Source organism: Lemur catta, chromosome 4 (assembly GCF_020740605.2).
Source record: "Lemur catta isolate mLemCat1 chromosome 4, mLemCat1.pri, whole genome shotgun sequence".
Classification (NCBI taxonomy): Eukaryota; Metazoa; Chordata; class Mammalia; order Primates; family Lemuridae; genus Lemur; species Lemur catta.
Window position 1 is genome coordinate 68,333,956 of NC_059131.1, and position 25,474 is coordinate 68,359,429.

Consider the following 25,474-nt stretch of genomic DNA (forward strand, 5'->3'; position numbering starts at 1 on the left):
TCTAGGACCTCACTGCCCTTCCCCTGAACTCTTCTCCAAGTTCAAAATCCTCAAGGAGCAAAACAGAGGGCAGGTGGCTGTGTGTGTTAGGGAGGAGAGAGGAGTCTGGGTGGAATGGGTGTATGACCACTTTATTGACCCAATACAGTGACGGTTCGGATCTTGTCTGTGTGGTACAGAGGGGACCAGTTTCAGGGGCCGATCAGGGTTCTGCCCTGGAAGAGGGCACACCTGTGGGGAGAAGGGGGGACAATCTTGCCTGCAGTTCTGTGAGCAGGCTCTACTTTAAGAACCAGGCATAAACAGAAGTTCCCTCCTAGAAAAGAAAAGGCCGCATCCTGGTGAGCAGACCAGCGGTGAGGGGGACACACAGGGTGTCCTAGAGAGACATGTCTCTCACTTCTGGTGGTCAGTGACCCCAGGAGGACCCACAGAGCTTCATCCTCAGGTCCTGAGGCCTCCACCTCCTACTCCTCGAATATATCCAGGCCTGCTGAGTTGGGGCTCAGCTGCCTTCCTCTATTCCCTTCGCTGGAAACAGAAGCTCCAGCGAATGTTTCTAACTCCTGAGTCCACTCAGCCATGTCCCCCTTGCAAAATCCTCCCCTTCCTGCACCCCCCTGCACCCAGCCAGCCAATCCGCGGCCTGCGAGCCTCGCCAGACCCATCTTCCAGGGCCTCGGCGGGATAAAACCGGTCGGCGATGCCGGGTGGATGGGAACTAACTTCGGACGAGGAGAGACGCGGGGCCCAGGGCACCCTCGCGGGAGGACCCAGGCACTGAAGGCCTGCGGCCGGCTGGCCAGGTATGTCGCCCAGGGGTTAGCAGGAAGGTGGTTGGTAGAGATGGGGGTTGCGAGAAAGGACAGGGTCCCAGGAAGCCTGGCAGCCTTTTCCCTCCCAAGCTAAACGGGATAATGCTGAGGCAGCGGAGGGAGAGGGCATTCGAGCTGGAGTTTGGCGCTTCCTCAGCGCACCTTCAATTTCGGATCCTCCGGGCAGGCATGATAGCTAGGCCAAGCTGAGGTTGCCCCAACTTTCCCTAAAAATCCTCCTGGCAGGCGATGAAAGTCTAAGGGAAGGACCCTGGGAAGGGGGTCTAAGGTTGCAGGCATCGAATCTCATGTCCCTTCTCTGGGTCTGCGCAGGGCAGCGGCGTGGCGGCGGGCGCGGCCAGGACCTGCATCAGTAAGCCCGGAGCCCTCTGCGGGCTGCGAGTGACTCCCGGCGATGCCTCACAACTCCATCAGATCCGGTAAGAACGCGCCGTGGCCAGGACCCCGAGCCCCCGCGCTGCCGTGCGTCTGTGCGTGCGCCCCGGCCGCTGGGGCTGGGAGTGTACGCGCAGGGCTCACGGGATCCACCTGCGTGGGGGCGCAGCTGGGGGCGCCTTGGGCCTGGCTCTCCGCTGGAGCTCCTGTGCTGTTTTCCAGCATTAGGGTCCCCTTGGCCAGCTGAGCCTCCCTCCCCAGGCCTTGGTTTCTGCGGACCACATGGAGCGGTGAGGGGCTCTCTGTGGAGTTATAGGGGGTGTCCGCGCCCCACGCGCCGTTTTGCACTGCCCATTAGGGTGGACATCCTTCGCACTCTCAGTTCCTGGGCCGCACCGGTGCTGGACTTGTGGCTCCCCTGCCCCCGACCTCCCAGCCCTGGTCCTCGGGTGCGCAGTCCTTGCCAGTGGCTCTCCCGGCGGGACTGTGAGCTCCCCGCATCTCTCAAGCCAACGGGAAAGGAGCCTGTGGTCAGGGCCCTAGGAGCCCGGAGCGCACTCAGACTCTCGGACTCTTCCTTGCCCAGCACGGGACAGGCGGGGAACAGCGAGCGAGCGAGCGGGGCATCTCCCTGGTAAGGACTAAACTGCCCGCCGAGCCGAACCCCACGCCCCACCGGGGCCCCGGCTCAGGGCCTTCAAAAGCGCTCGAGCTCCCAGGCCGCGGTGCCTGCTCTCCCCGCTACTAGCCAGGGCCAGGAGGGGTCTTTGCCGGGAAGGAGCCCCAGGGTTGCGGCCGGCGGGCACGGCCGCCCTGGTGCGAAGAGAGTGCGGACAGCGGGCGGAGGCGCGGTCGGCTGGCGGTGATGGATGGAGCCTGGCCGGCCGCGGGGAAGACAATTTATGGGGCCAGGGCGCATCGCTATCGATTTGGGCCGGCGAAGTGAGAGGAAATCAATATTTCAGATGAATTCTCGGCGAATATGAAGTCCCGCTCGGCAAACGGGACATTTATTATAATAAAGAGGGTCGGATCGGGCGCGGCGCCGGGATCTGAGATCTCTATTTAGCTGAGTGCGCCACGGGGTCGGGCTGTGTGGCGCAGTCTCGGGTCCCAGGGCTGAGGCTCCACTAGAAGGGGAACTCCCTGGGGCGCCAGAAGGTTTTCACCCGTCTTCGCGCTAGAGCCTCATACCGAGTCAGTAGAAGGATCCCTTCCTGCCCCCCAAACCCCTTGAGAGCGGGGCCGAGCTGTCCCGCCGCCCTCAGTTGCTTCAGGGGCCTCGGGTAGAGACCCAGTGGCTCTTCCCTGGAGCCGCGGGACTGGTGAGCTCAGGGACAGAGCGGAGCGGAGCTGCCTGGCACCCCTTTCCCCTCCGCACTCGAGCACTCCTGGGCCACTTTCTAAGGTCAGGACCAGGTTTTAACCCCTTAGTTTTTAGCCACACCGAGATACAATACCGGACGTCGCCCCGCCTCATGTTCAGGAGAGTCCCCGAGGCGGAGTGCGCGGTGCCGGTACCGGATCCCACGGGAGGCTGGTCCCGGCCACTTCTGCTCGGCTCCGGGGTTCAGTCTTTTCCCCCTGACCTTCCCCTGACCTTTTGGGTGGTGGCAGGAGGAGTGGATGCTTTCGGACCTTGAATTTACCCGGCTGGGCCAGACTCTTCTCCTCTGACGCTGCCCAAGAAATAAGACCGTGTCACAGTCACTCGGGTTGGCTTCTTATTTTCCCCCTGGCTACTTATTTTTATTCTAGGAGCACTCATTAAAATAAATGGGAATAAAAGGGGAAAGATTTAAAAGGCACAATTTATTTTTACTTTAGTTTTAATCAGTATCAGTCCCAGATGATGAGACATCGCGCTTTCCCATTAGTGCAGATGCAAATCGCCCTTGGGTTTGGGGAGGGAGCCATCTGCCCCTGGCCCTGCCAGGTATTTTATTTATTTATTTACTTATTTATTTACTTTTATGTCTGGGGGAGGCAGTCGGGCTGCTTCTACCCCCTTCCCAAAACAAAGAAAGAAATAAAGCTGTGAGGGAGGATGAGATTTTCTTCTTTAGTTTAATTTAAATGCTAATAAAACAGAAGAAAATTGCCTATAACACAGCACAGACGGTTCAAGGCCATGCCCTGTTTCTTTTCTGAACCATTTCTTGGCAAACCTGAGCAGGAGACCTTCTGTCTTTCTGCGCAGTTCACTTGGCACTGTCGCCTATATTTACAACTAAATGCATAAGCTGACCCCTCTAGTTTTTTTTATAAGCACATTCTCTCTTTCTCTCTCAGGTTTTAGCAGTTTTCCTCTTTTCCTCAGGCACTTCCATTTCGGAGTTTGGCTGTGCATTTAAGTTTTCCTCTGGAGTAGAATCGGGGAGCAGGCAGCCGCGCGGCTTTTCGTGGGAGCGAGGCGGAGAGCGCACCCTTTCCAATAACCCCAGACGCTCCAGAAAAGTTTCCTGCGCTGCCTCCGCCGCCCAGGCCGCCAAGGCTCATCCTCGCTCACCCTTGGCCAATCTTGCTTTGCAAACACATCTCACTATTTTTCTTTTCTACAGCTTTATTCTGAAAGAATGTTGAGAGCGAATTATTTTGATGTCCGCAGGTCAGCGATGGCTAAACGTTCGGTAGAATCCGCTGGGATTTTTGTTGTATCAGGGAACAAAATCTTCTAATGCAAAAACCTTTTCTAAAAATATGCAAAGATGCATAAGAAGTGACAAATGCCACATAAATATTAAAGTGGAAAAATACTGTATCAATGAGGAAGAGAGTTTAGTAAAAGCAAGCAGGTTGTCATTAAAAGTTATGTGAAATAATGTGTCGCAACCCGCTTCCTCTGGTCCTGAAAATAGGTCATTCAAGTGGTAAAATGAGACTTAAGATCCAAGAGGGAAGATGCCTCTAACTTCCCAGATCTGAGATCTAAAGCCCCTTTCTCTCCTCTTGATTTTAGAATGGAGGAAAGGGGAATAAATGCATTTGGGAAGAATCTGTTTTCTTCCCGTGTTTCTTGCCTGGGTTGAAAATACGGTCTTCTGGGGAGGGGAACCAGTCTTGAGGAACATAAAGAGGTATTGGGCTTCCTCAATTCATCTTTGTTTCAAGATGGTCTATCCTCCCACCCTCCTCAATGCAAGTTAATTAGGAGATAATTTAGCTACCTTGTGAATTAGTTTTAAGATAAGTATCTTTTCAAGCTTTGTCACTTTAATTGCCCCATTGATTGATAAGAAGTAATTATTTCTAATTGACACTTTTTTGATGTCTATTGGAAGCATTTATTTGGGACTTTTTGGGGGGTAGAAGGAAAGTTAATTAATTTTATCGGTCTGTACCCAAAAGGACTCTGCCTAATTTTGCTGAAGAGGACAAAGGAAGTGAAGGAAACAAAATAAAAATCAATCTCACAGAATTTTAATTACTAAGAGATATTTTGGTTCAAATTAGAGGGGATCTACTAATATAATGTGTCAAAACTTTCTATTTATGGCCCCAAATCTCTAATTTTAATGAGCTGCATGTTTCATAGGTATACTTTTTCCCATGGCTATACTCAAAAACGCTGTATGTGCTTCCTTCGTTTTGGAGCGGGTTCCTCGGCTTTGTAATTAATATTCGTGAAAAGTAAAATCAATAGAACTCAGTGTGCTCAGAATAAATGAAATCATTTTTGTAAGAGCTAATTGTAAGAAAGATTTACTAATAGTTATCCTTGTTCTGTAATTATTGATGGAGTTGGGTTTAAAGGTGAAACTTTACTTACAGTGACATGCCTTTTCATACCTAAACCTTGGAGTAAACAGTTTAATCATTCACATCCTCCAGAACATTTTACTGGGAGAGAGAAAGAAGTGAAAGAATAAAGAGAAAAAGAAAGACACTGAAAGAAGGCAATGGGGGAGGGGGAGGAGAGAGAGGGAGAGAGTGTTGGGAGAGAATAAAAGGAAAGCACTTATTTCAGAAACTAGGGTAGCCAGGTGCATGGCATCTCTGCCATTCAATGTAATAAAATCAAAATCCTGCTTTCCAGGTACATTTTTTGAATGCAAAAATCTCTACCACAGCCTTTAAGCAACCCCTAACCACCACCACATACCCCCACTTTTATATGCGTAAAAAAGAGGCAGAGACTTCTTCCAAAGCTGGCCAGTCCCTGATCTTGGGTGTTTGGGTGTCAAAATCATGATTTGGATTCCATGAAAAGGAAGCAAGAAAATACACATTGTGCTCTGGGAACTTATAAAGAGATTTGAGGACTGTTTATATTTTTATTTTATTATTAAACACCCTGTGATGTTCTTCCTTAGTTGTACGTACATGATCTGTTTATGGATACATTTGTGACTTAGTGACACAGGAAAACATTCCCACATTAACCCAAAGGGGAGACACCACACAGGCACACACACTCATGCACACCTAGAATGGGAGAAACACAAGCACACAAGAGGCACTCCTGTCAGGTTAATTTCAGCCCGTGCCTTTTCCAAACATTTATGTATAAAATCTTGTCTGCTTTTAATGATGTTTCTCCCAGATTACATGGAGCTGCAAGAATGAGGAAACATTTTAAATGAAAAAGAAATTTAAGACATACAAACAGCAGATAATATCACATACCAACCTCACTATTAGTGAAACTGAAAAAATATATAAATAATGCAAAAAAAATCAGCAAGGGAGAGTTTAGTAATGGAAAATTCCCCTGCAATTAAATGAAACAGTAATTTAGTGGAGATATGCCTGAATGAATTAGCATTTATTAATTGGTTCTCATAAAAACAATTTGTGTGTATATGGGTGTGAGAGAGAGAGTTGGGAAGGGGGGTGTTTAAAGTATGTATTTTCCATAGGAAAAGTTCTTGAAATGTTCATATCAAATTATGTCATTATCACATTCTATTTTGTGAAAAATCCCAAATCTTTCACTGGCAAGTTTTACCTGCTCACAGAGAGCTTGGGGGCAAAGAAAAGGAGCCCCTTTTAGATCAGAAAGAATGAAGCTGGTCTCCCCCTTTTCTTGGTACATTTCCAAAAGTGAAACCAGTGGGACGTGCTGGCAGAGTCTGCTCTGCGTAGGAACATACAAACCAGGTCCCGGGAAGACGCCCCAGGGACCCAGCTCCTCTGGGATACAACTGAGGCAGAGGAGGCTGCTTTGTGGTTCTGGTCCCCTCAGCCCACTCCAGCATCCTCCCCAGCTCAGGCAGGAACTGCAGTTTGTAATCTCAGCGAGGAGCTTGCTAGGGTTGACTGGTGCATGGATGTGTTTACTTTCTCTCGCCACAGTTGGTCTGTCTTCACTTCTAAGCATTTTAAAGCTGCTCTATTTATCAGTCCAAGAGGTGCTGAGTTCTCGGTTGAGCTGAGAAGCTTTGAGCTCTGTGATTCTGAGTACACAAGGAGCCAAAAGATAAAAAGAAACCGTTTCGTTTAAGGGAAGAAAAAAGATGATTTAAAGTGGGGGAAGGCGGGGGGGGGGGGTGGGATACAGGAGAATAAGCTCCCCTTCAAGACTGTAGATTATTCTCGCTTTTGTTTTAGTTGAGACTTGGAGAAAGGCTGAGGCATTGACCCCCAAAGGTCCTTACTCTCTTCAGAGGTGGAATTTGGGGGTGGGGGGGTGGGCATGTAAAAACACCCTCTGTAAGAGAGGAGACTGTGCCCCCATGCTCAGAGTTCTTTGAGGGAGGGATTCTTTCTGGGTTCAGATAGGAACACCTTAGTTAGCCCAGGTTCGTTTGGGAAGAGAGCTAAAAGACATTCTGTCTAGGAAATGTTTGCAATGACTGCTTCCAACTGGGGTGCTAGACGTTGCTCTTTAGGGGAAGGAGTACAGAGAACAACGGGGTTGGGGGGGTGCTCCACGCTCCCAGGCCAATCCTAGTTCCTCCAGTCCACAGACCCTGAGTCTCTGGATAGGGGTGGGGTGGGCCAGAGGCATCCACCCTTCTTTATTTATTCACTGTCATGACACTTGTAAGTAGATCTTTGAGGGTCCACAATTATTTCCTCTGGTCCAGAGTTAGAGCTGACGAGCCCATTTGGGTTGCTGAAAACCCCTCCGGCCCCCTCCCCTGGCCAGATGGGGACATGATGAGCAAATGTCTTTTGTATGCTCCACCAGGCAGAGAAAGCTTCATGGGAAGGTTTCTGTTTTACACCCGTAGTTCACATCACTGAATCTGGGCTTTACCTTGGCTGGGGGTTCTTCCCCAGGAATGGGTCTAAATAGAAACCAACATCTTTTTACTGAGGCATGTCCAAGACCAAGGGAAGGGAGGTTCAGGAGTCCCCCAGGGTTACCTGGGTCCTGTTTCTGTGTTTATTCCTGAGGATCTCCCTGTAGTCCCAAAAGCCATGTAAGATGCCAAGTATGGCCAGGGCTCAGCACAGCTTCCTGCTTTGCTGTTGCTACTTCAACATTCAAAGAAAGAACAAGAGCTGAGCACACCCTGGCACTTAGTGAGCCCTCAGTAATGGAAGCTGTGATTCTCATCTCTGAGGACGGTTACAAGTGTGGTGTTGTGCTGATGGCAGGCGTAGCCACCGTGTCATGTAATGCTCACCACTCTGCCAGGCAGGAGTACGAGGGACCTTTTGTATAGAAGAGGAGGGAACTGATGCTCAGAGAGGCTGCTCTGACCCCTTTCTGCTGCCCACCCAAAGTCCAGCTCTCTGCAGCCATAGATGGTCCACACCTGCAATCCTGGTGGAAACTCCACCCAGAACCTTGGTCAGAAGACGCAAGTGCCTGGGGCTGCAGCGACAATCTATCAGCTTGTTTTCTTTATCAGTGTCTCCAACATTCCAGCTTAATTAAAACACATCCCTTTTCAATATGGTTCTCAGTCTTCCCATCTGTGAAATGGGGGAAGCAGTTCCTATCAGATGTCCCTCCTGGAAGCTGGCTGTGAAGAGGAAGGAGATAATGAGCCACTAGGACAGGCAGAGGGAGGGAGCCTTCCTTTAACACATTCCCCGAGGCAGCCATGTCTCCACCTGCACCAAATTCAAGCAGCTATCCTCGGGCACCAAAACAGGTTGAAGGCCCACAGGGAACTTGCTTCCCTCCCTTGGCATCTCCAAACCACACTCAACCTCCCTGCCTGGGTCCATTTTGGATGTGATGAAAATAGCTTCAGAGTTCCCGGGAAGTCCTGCCCACGCTGTCAGGGGCCCACGGGGTGTCCCGTCCATGGCAGTACAGCCAGGAGGTGCTGGGTGTCACTTCCTCAAGGTTAGCTCATTCCTTCTGCTGATCCCTCAGGGTCCCTCTCACTCAAAGACTCAAAACAAAGGCATCTGCTCTTTTGGAGCCTCTGCAGAGGTTCAGTTGGTAACGCTGGCTTGAAAGGGCTCTCATTTTATGTTTTCACTTTTTCTTTTCCGTGTAGAGTAGCTGCTTAACTCCTGGGATGATTGCATTTCTCCGATGAAAACCTGTCTTTAGTTTAAGCAGAGAGAGAGATTGAGAAAGAAAAAACATTTTTCTCCCTTTTTTAACTCCTTTCTTTCTTCTGTCTTCAGGCACAATGCTCGTGGGGTTTGTCTTCTTTACTTGTTTTGCTAAGTGGCCTTGGAGTGACCTGAGTAGTTAGTGCTAATTAGTCTGCTGGAACATATTGTCACTGTCAGGGCAGCACAGCAGAAAGGTCCAGGAGCTGGTTGGGTGACGCACCTAAGGGAAAAATGGCTTAATTTGCTGTCATCATGTGAATTGTGTGTTTGCACACACCAAGGCCCTCTGCGTCTTGCATTTTTCTTCTCCGGTGTCTCCAGGAAGACAGTTGAACTAGTATTATTACTGGGATAAACTCAGGGGCTGTGAGGTATCAAGAGGGTGAGATGCTTTTGAAGATACTATGAAGCTAGGGCCATGTCACAGCCTCATTATCAGGAAAGCCCCCTGGCCCTGCAGGCAGAAGGAGGGGGCTGAGCCTTGGAGGCTTTGCTGTTGGCCTAGACCTTGCTGTTTTCTCCCTGTGTGACATTAGGCAAGTCAGTTGTCTCTCTGGGCTTGCATTTCCTCATCTGTATAAAATATGGGGATGTAGGGCTTCTGGGAAGTAATGTGAGTAAAACCAGTATCCTCACCCGGCACAGGCAACCACTCCAGACATCTTTTCCTGCTCCATATGTTAGTGACCAGGGAGGAGAGTCTCCAGGGCACATTCCCAAACGTCCCATTGACTTAGTGTTTCCTGCCAAACTCACCGTAACTGAAAGCCAGTACTGAAACTTTATTCCACTTAAAATTTAGGACAGATCTTTTAATATTCCATGTGTACAAAATAGTAGGTCTACCACATAGAGGTATTGGGATTAAATTAAGGGACACATAGAAAGTGCTGGCTAGGATCCCTGTGGCCATAATCAGCTGTTACTGTAGCCCGATCTGGAAAAGGATTACTTATTTCGTTTTACTGGAAAACCCAGGCACAGGGGAAGCACTGGGCTTTTGATAGAATGGGTCGTCCATGGACTTTATATTGGAATCCAGAACATTCTAGGGATTCAGTAGAATTGGTCTTAGAGCAAAAATGAGCTCACATGGGTTTGTCGTTAGGCTCTGTGTGCAGCTAAGACAAGACCATGGAAGACTTGTCTTGGGTACTTGTTTTTAATTAGCACATAACCATACACTGATTTTAAAAAATTAAGATCCTCTAATCCTCTGCCTTCTTCTCTCTTCTCTTTTCCTACCTCCCCACCCAGCTCTGTCATACATTTTCCTGCTTTGTATAATAATAATCCAGCTTTGATATGATAGCAAACCCCGGTTGATATTTAAAAGTCTCTGTGATTAGCTGAGCACCAAATCTCTGACTTAAGCTCTGTTTTGCTCTTTTGCTTTGACACTGAGATTCATTCTTGAAAAGTGTCAAAGTGGAGGTGGCAGGAATGGGGCGACCTCCTGCCACTTACTGGGGCCCATTCTGTGACGAGTGTCTGGCTGGGACTTCGAGGTGGGAACCAGGAGGAGGAATGAGGTTGGGAGGAAGGGTGTCAGGGCGGGAAAGGGGCTGGAGTCAAGCAGGGAACCAACTGCGATCCTAGGGTCAGCAGTTTAATGCAATTTAACAAGCCCTCATGGAGTGACACTCGCCATGGGCAGAGTGTGATGCCAGTGATGGTGGCATTTGTTCCCAGGGCAGTCAAGGTAAATGACTGGGCTTCAGTCATGAAATGAGGTGAGAGGCACCTCCTCAGTGCAGGGAGCTGGGAGTCTTGTGATGCTCTTTCAAGAAGACAGACCCACAGCACCGGGAGAGGAAATAATGAGACAAAACAGTCCGTGGCGGGATGAGGACTGAACACTAACAACTCGGTCGGTGGGAGCACCAAAGGTCATTGATCTTGAACAGCCACCCAACCACAGCTATGTCATCACTGCTAACAGATAAGCCTCGTCTGACTTTCTTGAGTCTGGCCAATCCCTGGAGCCTCCACTGTTCCATCAGGGCAGCATGTGAGCCTGTGTGGGATCAGCCAATTGCATGGGGGTCTACAGTGGGGCTCCATCTCAGGGGGGCTGGCCAGCTCCTGACAAAATGTGGCAGAGCTGTAGGTGCAAGTGCCATGGAGACCTGCCCACGTCTGCCAAATCAAAATGCTTGCTGGACACGTCTAATGTTCATCCCTATTCCTTGATAGATGTGCAAACTTTGTAGGTCTTTCCCCCTCCTGGCCTCCTATCTCCTTGGCAGTGCGGCAAGGCCTGGGTCCTTCCAGCCGTGGGGACCTTCCTGGGTCCCTATATTCCCTGAGGACCTGGCAGTGCCCCATAGCAGGGAGGCCCCTGTGCCCCGCTTGCCACACCTCTCCTGCTAGCCACAGGGTTACTGGATAGGTGCCCCATACTGCAACAGGCCTGCCTGGGCCTCTGGGCTCACACTTTTGCAGGCGGCACCTGCTCTGAGGAGTCCTGTTGAAAGTGACATAGCTGCTGTCCTCTCCTTTCCTCAGGGCCTGGCTGGATCCTGCTGGTGGGAAGGTGTCCATCGCCCTGGGAGATCTGAAGCCCAGGAGCACATTGTACACCTGCCCACGCAGCTCTCCATCCCCAACTCCCTGGAAGTCACTCTCTGTACCCGTAAGTGTAGACACAATTATGCACAGCCTTCTATTGTTTGCAGGCTGTTTTGCCTGTGTCCATCAATCTGCCCCACTTAGATGGTGCTGTCCTGAGGCCGGGGAACCTATCTTTCCCCTTTGGTGTGGGATAAAGGGAGACACCTCTGGCTTTGAATCCCCTGTTCGATCACTTTCCCCTGTGTGGCCCTTTCCCTCGCCAGTCAAGTGGGGCTTGGCCTGAGGGCCGCTATGAGGACGGGTCCAGGCCTGTGTGCAAACACTTGGTCACATGCTCCCCAGTCCAGCTGTCCTTGTCTGGCCCAGCTCCAATGCCGCCTCCCCCTACAGCCTTCCGTGACTGCTCTTCCTCCTCCCCACCTCCCCAAGACTGCCTAGCGCTCTGTTTGTATGGCATGGTTTGCAGTCTACTTTGCATAGGAGTATTTCTCTCTGTGGCTCTTGCCTTCCAGACCTCAAATACTTAAGTGCCTCACATATCTCAGGAGCTTCACCGGTTTTCTCACACCAAACAGTCCACCTAGACCCAGCGTTGTTGGAGGCTGGAGGGGACTCACAGATGAGGCCCTGTCATCACATTTTACCTCGAGGAAACTGAGACCCAGAGATGTATGCATTGCCCCAGGTCCCACTGCCCTTGGGGAGAGCAGGGACGGTGTCTCATCACCAGGGCTCTCTCCATGACCCTGGGTGCCTTCCAGAGTATGTTAAGGGTAGAGTAAGGGCTGACCCAAGCCGAGGGAGTACTGGCTGTGGCCCATTCTGAGCAAGCAGGACCCAGGGGAATGAGAAGGGGAGGCCTCGCTCACCTGCTGATGGAGACTGGGAAGCCCAGTGAGAGCTACCAGGATGGACAGACAGACACCCCCCACACACACTCACATGTGTGCACACGTATACACGCACTCACATCCAAACATAGAGACACACGTGTATACACAGCCAGGCCTGAGACCAGGGTGAGGCATGAAGGCACGCAGGGTGCAAAATTTAAGGAGGCTGTCCCTCTTGGGCTCATGCAAGGCCAGGGTTGGCCCTGAGTGCAAGTGCCTCTAGAGACTTTGTAGCCTGAATGCCTGGCTGTCCTCACTCTAGTCCCCTGTATGTGATACACACACTCACGTAGCCAGTTACTCCCACACTCGCGCACACACCACAGTGCTCACAGATATACACATGCACACATGCATGCGATACCCTCTCACATTCACAGACGCACTAGGAATAAGCCTTTCCTAGGTACCTGTGTACCTGCAGACGACTGTCGTAGGTCTGTGGGTGACAAAAAAGAAGACCAGAGAAGCTCCTGATCTCAGAGACCTTGAGAGATGCAGTTGGGAAGTTACAGGTGCAGTTGATGAGTCCTGGATGAATCCTCCATGGCTAGGAAGGAAGCAATAAGGGATGTGGTCGGGAAAGAGGGGCCTGGGTTATCCAGGGAATGTACTCTGTGTTGTGGGTCCATTTAAGCATGAGGTCACCGACCTGTGACCTCCTGTCTTTGCAACTATGGTTTGAGGTCTGAGTAGAGGAACACTAGTGTCCAGCCATGACCCTCTCCATATCCCCCAACTGGGCCCCTCCTCTCACCTTAACTTTCCTGATAAAGCCCCCCTTCTTCCATGGCACATGGTATAGCATGTGAGGGTTGGTGATTTAAGGGCCCGGGTGCTTTGTGGCAGAGTGGGGACACACACAGCAAAGGTGGGCTACTGCAGTAGGGTCTCCCACTCGTTACTCAGCATCTGTGGAGCACACCTGGAGCATGACCTCCTCCGTGAGATTTCCTCTGAAGACCCTGTCACCCCTGAAGTTTCCTTCACAGCCCCCCACAGAAACCATGATTTCTTTTGTCTCCTTCTCAGGTGCAAAGACTTCTTGGCTCACTACTGGGAAGGCGTCTTGCCCCCACCCCCCACTGTCGTCTGGTAAACCTCTCTCGCTTCCCCTGGCTCATTTCTCCCCTAAGTGAGTGCTCAGCTTGCACCGTGTGGCCAGATCATGTCAGGTTTCACTCCAGCTTTGAAAGAAGCACCCCATGCCCCTTCACTGTCTCACCCTCACTGCCCAGCACTTTGGCCTTGCTGCCTCTAGTGCCTGGAGGTGACCTGTGCAAATCTCTCACCCCAAACCCTGGCAGGCCCGATCACCCGCAGTTTTTATGACATGCCCTCACCCAATCATGCTTCCCCTGGCCACACAAGTTCTAACTCCAAATTATTTCAAAGAGTATTATCCCTCAACTATTCAATGCAATAAATAAATGTGTACCAAGCCCTTCAGTGTGGCAGGTGTGGAGTTAGCTTTGGGGTTTCAGAACTCAAGAGACTGCGCCTCTGCCTTCATGCTGACATTCTCAAGAGAGAGGAAAGCAAACTGGACTTTTAACCACAATCGAAGAGTGAAAGCAAAGGCTTCAGTGCAGATAGACACAAAATGTGGAGCCAGTGGGAGGGGAGGTGCTGGGCCGTGGCTGGGTGGGTGGAGAGGGCGGCAGGGGCCAGCCCTGGCGGACGGGGAGTCCCAGGAGGGTGTGCAGCTTCCAGAGACCAGCAGTCAGCCTTGTGTGAAGCAGACAGCAATGGAAAGATGGGTGGGGTTCAGCCCAACTGTGGGGGCTCGACAAGAGGAGCCAGGCCACGGTATTAATTCCAATCTGCCGTCAGAATGTCTGAGTAAAGTGCACTCAGTGTACGTGTTCCAGGGCATTTTACTCACTTGTGCGGGAAACTTCCATCCTCACCTGGCTTGACCTCACACTGCTGTTGTCAGCAATTTTCTTATCCCTTTTGGCTCTCTTGCCAAAGCCTCATACCTACTGACTCTGCCCTCTTTGGGCTTTGTGATGTTTTTATTAAGTGGAACAGCCATGGCAATAATCGGTGATAGCGAGGTTATTCACATCATCAAAATGTTCTGATTTCTCTCCTCTCCTGGCTCTGTTCCAGAGAAACTTAGCCTGGTGATTTTCCAAAATAATCTTAGATTCCTGCTTGTACTTCCTTTTCATCCAATCATTAACGAGTATTTTCAGGCAAATTGCTGGGGTCCAATCCAAGAAGTCTCTATCCCACCTCCCTGACTCTAATTCCTACTATTTCCGTATGCAAGCCCATGTTCCAGCCAGCTAGTCATTGTTTCCAAAACACACCGTGTGCATTCTCACCTCTGTGCCTTTGTGTGTTCAGTGCCAGCTGCCCGAACCCCATCGCCACTCCCACCCCTTGACAAAGCTCCGCTCAGGCTCCCTCTCCTTCAGAGACCCTTTCAGACACCCTCGGCCTTTAGTGACCCTCCCTTCTGACCTCCCACTGCACCTGCCCTGTTGGTAGTTTTCACTTAATTCTCCAATAACATGTTTTATTGTTTTTATTGGTTGACTTAACTCACATATTTGATTTTTGTATATGAAGTTTTCCCAACAAGAAGTATACCTGATCTTTTCCCTTGATGTTGCTATAATTACTTTTCTATTTTTTTTTCCCCAAGCACAATGTCTTAGGAAAATCTATTTCCTTTATAATAACTGGCAGCTAAGGGACTGAGGAAACAAGGAATGCCTTCTTCTAGGGAACCTGATGCAGCCCTTGAGACCAGAGCTGCCCCAGTGGGACACCCGCCTGGTCCTGGGGACATCGTGATGGCACAGAAGCCCAAGCTCGAAGGCAAGGCAGCCCGGCTGGCAGCAGAGGCCACCGGCAGGCCTGGGAAGTTCTAAATCGACAGGGGACCTTCCTGGTGGGTGCTGGGTGTCAGCTTGGCAGGGTGATCAGTCAGATTTAGGGTGAGAGCATCTGTGGGGACCAAAGATGACAAGATTCTTACAATTCCTATAGGCGGAGAAGAAAACTCCTAACAATATCTAGCATGCAGTAGACATATACTAGATACTTCATAAATATTTGTTAAATAAAAGAATCTTTCTTTTCACCCTCTTTCCTTCCCCTCTTCCTCCCTTCCTTCCTTTTTTTCTTTTTCTGGTTTTAGAGAAGTGTTTCCCAAGTGTGGTCTCTAGTCTGGCATTATAACCTCCTGAAATTCTGTTAGCAAATGTGGGGCCTTGGATTCTGTACCCTTCACAAGCTCCCGGGGATTCTTCTGTGGATAAGCATTTGAGAAACTCTGATCTAGAGCTGGCCTGCCTGAGGCCCAAGCAGAGGCCTTTCCCGTGTGGAGTCTGTCGTGCCAGCCCACTGGGGACACAGCCCTTCTCTGTGGGGCTCCTCCTCCCAGAGACTGCTCAGCTGGCTGTAGGCGTGAGTGGATCAGACTCAGATGTGGTCTCAAGTCTGCCCCTCGGTGGCTGTGCACAAGCCATTTAACCCTCCAATATGGTGCCTTTATCCATAAAATGGGCCAAAGTGCCAGCCCCACATCCCTCATAGGGTTGTTGTGAAAACCATCCCTGATGCAACCAAGGCATAACTGGCATTTGTTGATTTAAATTGAAGAACCACTTACCCAAAAGCACTTTGAAAGGGCCCTGTGGATGGTAGGTGAGTGTGTAACCAAACTTTAGACTGGATCCAGGGTCGGAAAGTTCTTGAAAAGAAGAGAAGCCTGGAGGTCCTGGTAGACTTCGGGGAAGACAGCCTGGCATGGCCAGAGTGGTGGACGCCCGCCTGGAGGCTTTGCTGTGCTGATATGTTAACGTTCTTCTATTAAAGAAAAAAGTTGCCATGTGATAAAAGGATCAAGCGAGGAGACAAAATGGTGGCTCTGCAGTGGGCATAGTGATGTCAAGAAAGCAGGTGTGCTTGGAGAGGGTCAGATGTCAGAAAGCATTTCAAAACTGCCTAACTGAAACCTCCTTATACTGAGGAGTCAGGTGGCGGGAACTAGAGGGGCACGTGGCTTGGGAGACTGGCCAATTCCGGGTTAGAGCCCTGTCAATCTGTGCATTGGTTTGCCAGGGCTGCTGTGACAAAGTACCACAAACCGGGTGGCTTAAACAATGGAAATTTATTGTGTCATAGTTCTGGAGGCCAACAGTGTCTAGTCACTGTGTCAGCAGGGCTGGTTCCTTCCAAGGCATGGGAGAATCTGTTCATGCCTTTCTTCTAGCTTTGGTGAGTCTCTGGCAATATGGTGTTCCCTGGCTCATGGTGGCATAAATCCAGTCTTCACGTGGCATTCTCCCTTTCTCTCTATCTCTGTGTCCAATTTCCCCTTTCACAAGGACATGGTCATATTGGATTAGGGGCCACCCCAATGACCTCATCCTAACTTGATCATCTGCAAAGACCCTGTTTCCAAATAAGGTCACATCCTGAAGTACTGGGAGTTTGGACTTTGACATATGAGTTGGAGGGTAGGGGAAGACACAAACTCGTAACAACCTCAGTGTTGCATGTGGCTGATCTGGCCCAGACCCCACACAGCCCTGACCTGATCCTTAGCTGCTTTGGGTGCGAGTGACACCAGCTGCAGAAGCCCTGGTTTGGGACTGACAGAGGGGAGGAGAAGCTGACACCCATCCTCCAGAGCCTTTCCAGCTGCTCCCACAGAGGAGGGGACTCTACCTCCCAAACCCAGAACCCCCAAAGGAGAGCTTCAAGTCTGGGTTCAACACTCAAGAAAATAAAAATGACAAGCAAGCAAGCTGATAAGAGAAACCAGAATCTTTCAGAGTGGGCCTTGCTTCAATTCTGCACAATCCCTGCCACCCTTGCTCTCACCTCTGCCAAAATGGCCCCAATTGAGGTGGCACTGAGGGGCCCCTGGGCTGACAGAGGGAACAGGGACTTGGGTCAGAGCACTGAAGTTCTATCTTGGTTCTGCCATAAAGTGAGTCTGTGGCATTAAACAGGTCACCTCTCCTTCCAAGCCAGGGACACTCTCAGCAGTGCCCTGCAACTCTGCCACTCTGTAGACACTGCGCATATGCCCCTCAGTGGTCTGTTAGCTGAAGGGGCCTGTCTGTTACCATGTGGGTCATGGGGCAGCCCGCAGGGCTGGACACATATTCCTAGGGTGGCCTCTGGGTCCCCCTGGTAGTTTGCTACAGCGTTTCCCCATAGAGCTTTGTCTGCATCCCCTTCTGGGGGTCTGGCCTCTGTTCTCTCGACCGAGGGCAGTCCTGGGGTTGTAGGTGTTAAAGTTAGGAGGATCACTGGCTTCCAACAGACCAGATGACAAAACTGAGGCACAGATCAGCAGTGTCACAGAGTGGGCACAGCCCAGGCCTCCTAATTCTCAGCACCCTCTGTGTCTTCCCCTGAAACCACAACCTGCAGGCTGTGTATGTCACCCTCTGTGCCCTCCCCTTTCCTTCTGCGGCAGTGAGGGTGGCATCTAGAGTGGATAATCTCCTTTGCCACGCTGCCTGCTGCAGACAGGTGTGGAAACTACAGATGCACGGTTTTGTCACAGATGTTGTACATTTGTTCTTACCTGTTTTGCTCCTCAGGATGGCCAGGCCCCCTTCTGGCGCCCACCCTGGTGGCTGTGCAACGCGCGCGCGCACACACACACACACACACACACACACAGTCAACCTTCCTAACGGTGCCTCTAATTCAGGCTAAAACCCACCCTGCCTCCTCCCTGAGCCAGTCAATCAGATCTTATCTTAGCTAGGATCTCAGAAGGAAGGATCCCAGAGTGAGAAGGAACCTTTTGAGGTCATTTAGTTCAACCTCTGGGTGAGGGAAGAGTCCTTGTGTAACTTCATTATGGAGGATCCCCTCATCCCCTGGCCCTGCAGTTGCCCAAATATGCTGTTGTCCCCCTCTTCCCCCAACTCTCATGTATTCCTGTCCCCAACAGGGGCTCTTATAGCCACCTCTCTGTTTCCCTCCTGACCCATCTCTGGGTGACTTTTAAATCAGTGCCCACTAAACCCACATTTATAATGTCATAACTTTGCACTCTGGAACCCAGAGGTACCTTATAACATGCGTCATCGGGACCTGAGTTATTTACTGTCCACTCCCGTCCCCAACACACACACACACACACACACACACACACAGACACACATGCTCACACACATGCTCACACGTACATGCACACACAACCTCACGGTATTCCACGGGCTACTTGTGGAAAGAACTGAAGGAGATAGGGCGTGTGGATGGACTGAAAACCTTTAAGGTCCTGTAACATGTCAGGGGCTATTAACTTGTAAGTTTCTCAAGGGCAAGGACTTTCTTCTACTCAGAAACCATCTCCCCACATACACACAGCCTGGAATATTATTAGACATAGAGTGGGTGCTCACTGATTTGAAATCTAATGAACTGAAAATTGCTTTAATATCAACCCATTTTTTTAAAAAGCAGTGTTAATAGCCATAGGCCTCTGACCCCAGGGAGAGTGGAGAGTGTAGCACAGTAATGTGTGCAGATGCTGAGCTAAATGTGTGTTCGGCAGGTGCTGGCATGCCTGCCTGGCACGTGCCCCCTCCCACCAAATGCAGAGGCCCCAACCTTGCTACTGCAGCCCAGAGGGTCCCTCCTCAACCCCAGGAGTCTGCAGGTGTCTAGCTCAGTGGGAAGGAGCTGGGGATAGTGACCTCTAGCAATCCTCCAGGGAGCACTGGTAAGCTCCATTTGCAGCCCTTGACTGGAAGTTCATGTTTAATCAATCAATTATTGCTTTCTGTATATGTTTATTGACATCTACAGAGTGGATATAAACTCTGGGAAGTCCACAGAGAGCTTTTTGTAAGTGCAGTTTCAGGGACACCATGCGAAAAGATTCTGACTGGGGTGGGAAGTTACTGAACTGCCCAGGCGATTGCAGTGTGCGGCTGGGGTGGGAAGCTCTGCTCCACACCTGCAGGGCACGTGGCCGTGGCCGCAGGTAAGATGGTACTGCCCTCAGGGAGCTGGCACCTGGGGGCGGGCCTGGATGATGACACTCAGGGAGAAGGCAAGGCATGGGGAGGCCGGTGGGAGGATGGAGAAGGTTCCTGAGTGTTGATCCTAGGAGTCTTCTCTTCCTGGGCACATGAAGGCCATAGTGCTGGGCATGGATTAGCCACACCCAAAGCCACATCCACAGAGGGGAGCTTCATCTCTTCGGAAAAGGAGTGTTTCCCCTGGTTGGGAAACAGTGCCCAGTCTTAGCCAGAGAGAGAAAGTGCTCCATTTGCTGTTTGGCCTGCTGATATAATTTATAGGATCTCAGAAAGCTGGCAGAGGCCTCCAGAAATCTTTGAGAGAGCCCCAAAGGCGACCCTACCCAGGGAACCATTGGGCCTGGTGACCTTCAGGCTCAGAGCAGCCCCTGTTTGTCCCACTCGCCTCCCGCTCTGTGGCACCTCTGTGTTCCTGAGGTCTCTGGACTGACTTCAGGAAGAGGCAGGGCCTCATGTCAAGCAGGACTCTTCTTAGGGAGCTTGGAGGTCTATTGACATGTGCAGCAGCTCCATCCCTGGAAATCCACACACTGAAGCCCTTCCTGGGAGGGAGGTGACAGGGTTAATCTAAGGACCGGGGGAGGCGGAGAAAGGCCTTGAAACCACACAGTGAAGCCAACCAGATTAATAGAGGAAGAGAGAGGGGGGTAGACCATTAGGAAGACAAAGAGAAAATCATGCTGGAGCAATAGAAAGGGAAATCTAATATCAACTAGGGAAAAATAAATGGAGATTAGGGCAAACAAATTAGCTTTAATGGGTTCAATGCTAATACAAGAATAACAGCCGAACTGCGAATGCCTTTGAGGGGAAGATGGGATAAAGAACCTGAGCAGTCATGCAGGCGATAAAGATTATGCAGGGAAGGGGCTGGCCAAGGAGCCTGGGAGGGAGGGAGAGGGCAGGGAGACTGGGGTGAGCGGCAGGGGAGAGGTGGCCTGGGAGGGGGCTGCCGTGGACAGGAAGGGACAGGGCAGAGAGCAGGAGAACTGAGTGGAGGTGAAAGAGAGCATGCAACTAGGAGAGGCTGAGGGCAGGAATAAAAGCCCAGGCAGGAAGGACTGGGCAGAAAGGAGGCAGAGATGGAGGTAAGCAGGGGAGTGGGAGAGAAGCAGCCAATGTGGAAGAATGAGGGAAAATACAAAGGAATAGTGTTCAGTCTCTGACCAGAGAAAATCAAAATAGGAAAAATTAGTCCCCAAGAAGATGAAAACCTGGAGAGCATTTTGAAGTGGGCTTTGGAAAGGACCTGCACTGCTCAGGTGGCTCGAAGTGGTGCTTGCCCTGAGGGAAGGGTCTGGCTGTCCCTGGAATGCCATGCTGCTGCCAGGGTGCTGCCAGGACGGGGTGGGCAGGAGCTCAGCAGTGCAGAGACCTCAGCTTGAGTCTCAGGTCCACCTCTTTGTGCTGGTACAACCTTGGGCCAGTACATGCTGTCTCTGCTCCTCGCCTTCCCATCTGTGAAATGGGGATGGTGTGCTTCCTACTGCAAAGGGATGTTATGAGACATAAGTGAAAAGATGCTTTTATACTGCTCGACTTGGCTCAAGAGTAAGTACATCCCATAATACTGGCTAAAATTATTATTTCTATGCATTGACTAGCTGGGGAAAGGGGCTGAATCCTGAAAAGAGATCTTCCTCCTTTATTCTTTGAGGTCCAACCTTGGTGACATACCAGCCTAGTTTGGTTCTTTCCCAGCTGTAGTCTAATCTAAAGGAAACCTCTTTGTCCATCCCTGTCTCCCTCCCTCTGCCCGCAGCCAGGCCTCTCTCCCTGTTGGGGATTAAAGACTAGTGCTAAGCCTTCCCTTCTCAGCCACCCTCTGGGCTGATCTAAGGCAAGAGCATCCAAGGAAGTCAAACTTCTTATCCTGCTGGGAGACCTTCTTAGATTTGCCCGAGCCTCAGAGTATAGGGGACAAGGAGCTGGAGCTGATCCCCATGGCCACATGTCCTGGGGTCCTCCTGGGATGCATTACAGAGTATGGACACCGTACCCGAAGAACAGAGCCCAACAGACCAGAAAAGCACAGCAACAAGAACAAGCCCAGGAGGTGATGAGTAAAGGCCTGGTCATGGGCTCCAGGAGGGGGAAGAAGGAGCTGGGATAATCTCCTGCCCCTCAGGGCATCCCAGAGCCCTGCCCTTTTCTCATTACTCAGGATCTTGCAAGAGTGAGGACAGAAAACAATCCTGGCAGAAGAGGGGAAGATGGGTGGGGAGCTTTGTCACTTGCTAAGAAATAAGTTAAGTAAATTGAAAACATTACAAAAAGAACCTTCCCCTAAAATCATTACCTCCAAGAGGGCGGAGACCCATCTGTCTGATCCTTCTATATCCCCAGAACCTGGAGCAGTGCCTGGCATGGAGGTGGTGGAGGTCCAGGTGGTTATGGTGATGGTGAACACGTGTGGAGGGGCTGCTGAGGCCCAGGCACTTTGTCACCTGTCAAACCTGCACCATGTTCACCAGATCACACAGCACACCCAGGAGGAAAGGCAGAGAGAGAGCTGAAGTTCATGCCAAGGTCGTAAGTTAGTCAGAGGTGAAGCAGGGATTTCTGAATCTCCACCCTATACAGCCTGAGAGAATGAAAATAAATGTATATATGAACCTTACCCACTCATCAGGGCAAGAGGACAGGTTTGCAAGCTGCCTCTCACTTTGGGCTTCTTTGAGGAACTGCAGGTGGCAGAAGGCTGGAGGATGGTAGAGAGACTTCCTTCTTCTTATTGCGTATGGTTATCAAGCCCCAGCTCCACAGGCCCTTCCTCCAAGCATCTTGGTTCTCATAACTCTAGCCTCTTCCCTTTGCTTTCTCCAGGACTAGGGCTGCTTGCTGTAGCTGCTTTCTCAGAGTTGCTTCAGTGCTTGCTTTGTGCTCTTACACAACTCTGCAACACCCAGATAACCAGTTCCCTATATTAAAGTCCCTCTGTTGAAATACCTAGGAATAGGTTTCTGTATTCTGACTGGGCCCTGGCTGATAAATGCTTGAAACCTGAAGAGGTCTGAGGAAATAGGATTTTAAGACTCGATTGGTCATATACTTGGCCTTGAACACAGCACTGAGCTGGTTGGCAATGAGAGCTGGGAACCAATTTCCTTCTACTGACTAGACCCTGGCAGACGTAAAGAAGAAGCACTGAGTCTTGAGTCAGAAACTTCTCCTCAAGTGGATCTCTGAGTCTGGGGTGTCCGAGTTCTCAGAAGCAGTAGCTTTTGTTGCTGATCCTCTGCCCTCCCTAGCTTGAGCTGTCTCTCATGGTTCTTTCTCTTAATGCATGTTGAAATCGCCCCAACAGAGCCGTAAACCCAGTGAGGGCAGAGTCTGAGTAAGTCACCTCCCATCATTCTTCATACAGCCTCTAAGGCTTAGAAGAAAAAGGCTTCTTGGCTCAGAATATGAAGACCTGAGTTGGTGACAGTTTCCAAATTGGTGTAAAATGATGACAATAGCACTCATCTCACCGCAGACTCCTTAAGAACACACTCCTGCAGAACATGCTGCCACATTCCACCGTAAAGCTCCTCGCAAAAGCATGAGCCTGGCAAGTGCTGACACTTTTAATATAGATGTTGAAGGCTTGATGTAAAAGCCAGCGGAAAGACCTCTGTGTTCATCTCCTGACTCCTTCAGAACCAGGGCAAACCTCTCTTTTTCTGGGCTGTGACATCTAGACCCCCTTCTTTAAACAACTCTTGTCTATGAGTATGTGTCTATGGAAAACAGAATTCTGTTTAAGGCAAAGAATGTGTGGGCTTCACCAAAGTTTTTGTGGATCTGTCTCCCTCCCTTCCTCCCTCCCTCCTTTCCTCCCTCATTACCTCCCTTTTTCCCTTCTTCCTTGTTTTCTTCCTTCCTCCCTTCCAACCCAATCAGCTTTTATTGGGTACCTACTGTGCACAAAGCATCATGCTAGATGTTAGACTTCCAGAGATAAAGAAGCTTGTCATCCTTCAAGGGCAAACAATCTATGCGGCAGGACATAGCCAGTAAAGAGATAACTTATATTCTGCTGAACGTAGTGGTAGAGATTACGCCCTGCCTTGTTTAAAAGAAAGGACAATGAGAGCAGGCAGGAAATGGCAGGGAAGACTTTCTGTAGGAGGGAGCTTCTTGAACTTCCTCTTGAGATGTGAGTAGAAATCAGTCAGGAGAAGGTGAGGAAGGGCACTCCGGGCAGGGAGGAGACACAAACACAGACCCAGGAGAGGATTCAGATGCTGTGAGAGAAGAACGGCAAGCAGTTCCGTGTGGCTAGGGCATCAGGTTCAAGGCTCAGAAAGGTAAGAAATGGGGCTAGAGCGCTAAGGCAGGGCCAGGTCATGGTGGGCATTGCTTGCCAGATTTTGTAGCTTGGACTTGACCATAAAGGAGATGGTGCCAGGCCATGCAAGGACTCTTAACCCTGGGAATGACATGGCCAGACTTGAGTTTAGAGGTGTTGCTTCCCAGCTGTGAAGCAGAGGGTCATTTGTACAAGGTTGGATGAGGAGACCAATGAGCCCAGATGACTAGTTAGATCTTCCACTCAGATTATATGTCACTTAGAGAAATCTTCCTGATCATGTTGAACTAATTCCATTTCTCACCCTAACCCATAATTCTTTAACACTGCACCCCGTTGTGTTCTTCTTAGCATTTATCCCAATTAGTAATTATACATTTATTTGTGTGTTCACTTTTTTAAATATATAGCTGTCCCTCGGCTACCTGTCCCTGGACTGGGAGCTCCATGAAGGTAGGAATCAGTTCTGTGTAATCAGTTCTACTAAAGTGCTTAGGACGTAGCAGACACATAAAATACATGTTGAATGGAAAATGAATGGATGGATGTGTGGATTCTGGGGAGAACTAGGAAGGAAGTGGTTAGGTAAATATTTAAGAGGTAAAAATGACCCAGTCTTGTGATTATTTCATGAGGGAGAATGGAAGAAGCTAAAGCCTGTTAGTTAATTCATGTTTCATATATTTATTGAACATCTAATATAACTTTAATAATGCACACATAGAAGCATTCTTGCCTTCATGGAATTTCAATCTGGTGGGAGAAGGTAATCATTATTTATACGTATAATCATGCAAAGAAATGTAAAATCAAGATCTGGACCTACAAATGCAATTAAATTCATCTACCATGCCTCCCCAGCCACGCCCCCCCCACCACCAAATTCTTCCCTTGACTATGAAACTCTTTTTTCCTCTTGTTTTCAACCAAATTTCTCAAAAAGCAGTCACACTTGATGTACCTTTTGATGAATGCGATGCAAAAAAGGTAAAGGATGTTAAGAGAACATCTAAGCAGAGGCCCAAACCTACTCTGTAGGATAAAGCAAAGCCACCTGAGGAAATGACTTAGTGCTGAACTCTACAGCATGAGTAGGCGTTAACTGGGTGAGTAGGAGTTAACTGGGTAAGAGGGCAAGACAAGGCTCCAGGTCATTCCAAGGACATGCAGAAGGGCAAGATAGTGCAGTACAAGATGGTGGCAGGTGGCTTGCAATGAAGTGGAAAGGGCAGGCTCTGAGCCTGCATGGCAGCTAGTGTTGTTACCAACCAAGGTGACACTGGAGGGGGAGCCTCCTTAGCAGCTCAGGGGAGGTTTCCATAGAAGCTGAATATAAAAGTTGGGGGGAAGCCCTGGGATGCCGCTGATGCCATCAGGAGTTGGGCAGTGGGTACAATGAGAGTGGGAGTATTGCCAAGGATGGCCGTGAAGAGGGAGAGGAGCCCTGTGAGGTGAGAGGAGCCGGGAGAACCAGCTATAATGGAGCAAAGCATGGAAGGGAACCTTATCAAAAAGAAACAGAAAGCCTAGGCTGAAGGTGTAGGGAACCAGGAGAGGGTACAGTCATGGGAGCCTCTTCATGGGGAAGAGCACAACACCCTGCACCCACTCACCCTCCGCGCATGATGGAGGTGTCTGAGCACATGCAGGAGGCACAGCGCTGAGCTGACCACCGAATGGGAAGGGAGGAAATTGAAGAAATAGGAACTGCAAGTATGATGGCTTTTTGAGAAATTGGGTTGAAAACAATAAAAAAAAAAGAATTTCATAGTCAAGGGAAAAATTATTTTTATATATTTGTTTTGTGGGCGGGGGCTGGTGAGGCAGCATAAATGAATTTAATTGCATTTGTAGGTCCAGGAGAAGGACCTAGCAGAAAGGAAGGGGTAGACAATATGAAAGAAACGGGAGGGTTATTTATGGAGTAGGGTTCCAGCACAGGCAGAGGGCGAGGGGTCAGTGAGAAATCCAGGTGGCAGCTTTACCTAGCTACCATCTCTCTGC

The 25,474-nt window shown here is 50.1% G+C and overlaps 1 protein-coding gene and 1 long non-coding RNA gene across 5 annotated transcripts in view; one reads left to right on the forward strand and one right to left on the reverse strand.

Moving 5' to 3' along the window:
• The first annotated feature begins 687 nt into the window (after positions 1 to 687).
• The window catches only part of PAX8 (paired box 8), a 59,144-nt gene continuing 34,357 nt past the window's right edge, over positions 688 to 25,474 (forward strand). For 3 of the 4 annotated variants that reach the window (XM_045550062.1, XM_045550061.1, XM_045550063.1), the window contains exons 1-2: positions 705 to 806; positions 1,149 to 1,255. In XM_045550062.1, the coding sequence (XP_045406018.1) occupies positions 1,231 to 1,255 (25 nt within the window). In that variant the 5' untranslated portion in view covers positions 705 to 806; positions 1,149 to 1,230. Of the gene's footprint in view, positions 807 to 1,148; positions 1,256 to 25,474 lie in introns of all 4 variants that reach the window. The other variant, XM_045550060.1, reaches the window with a different exon arrangement.
• Positions 19,323 to 22,047, reverse strand: LOC123637164. The gene is made up of 3 exons (XR_006734758.1): positions 21,798 to 22,047; positions 21,476 to 21,632; positions 19,323 to 20,662 (listed from the first exon to the last, which is right to left on the reverse strand). It is a non-coding gene; the product is annotated as an uncharacterized LOC123637164 (long non-coding RNA).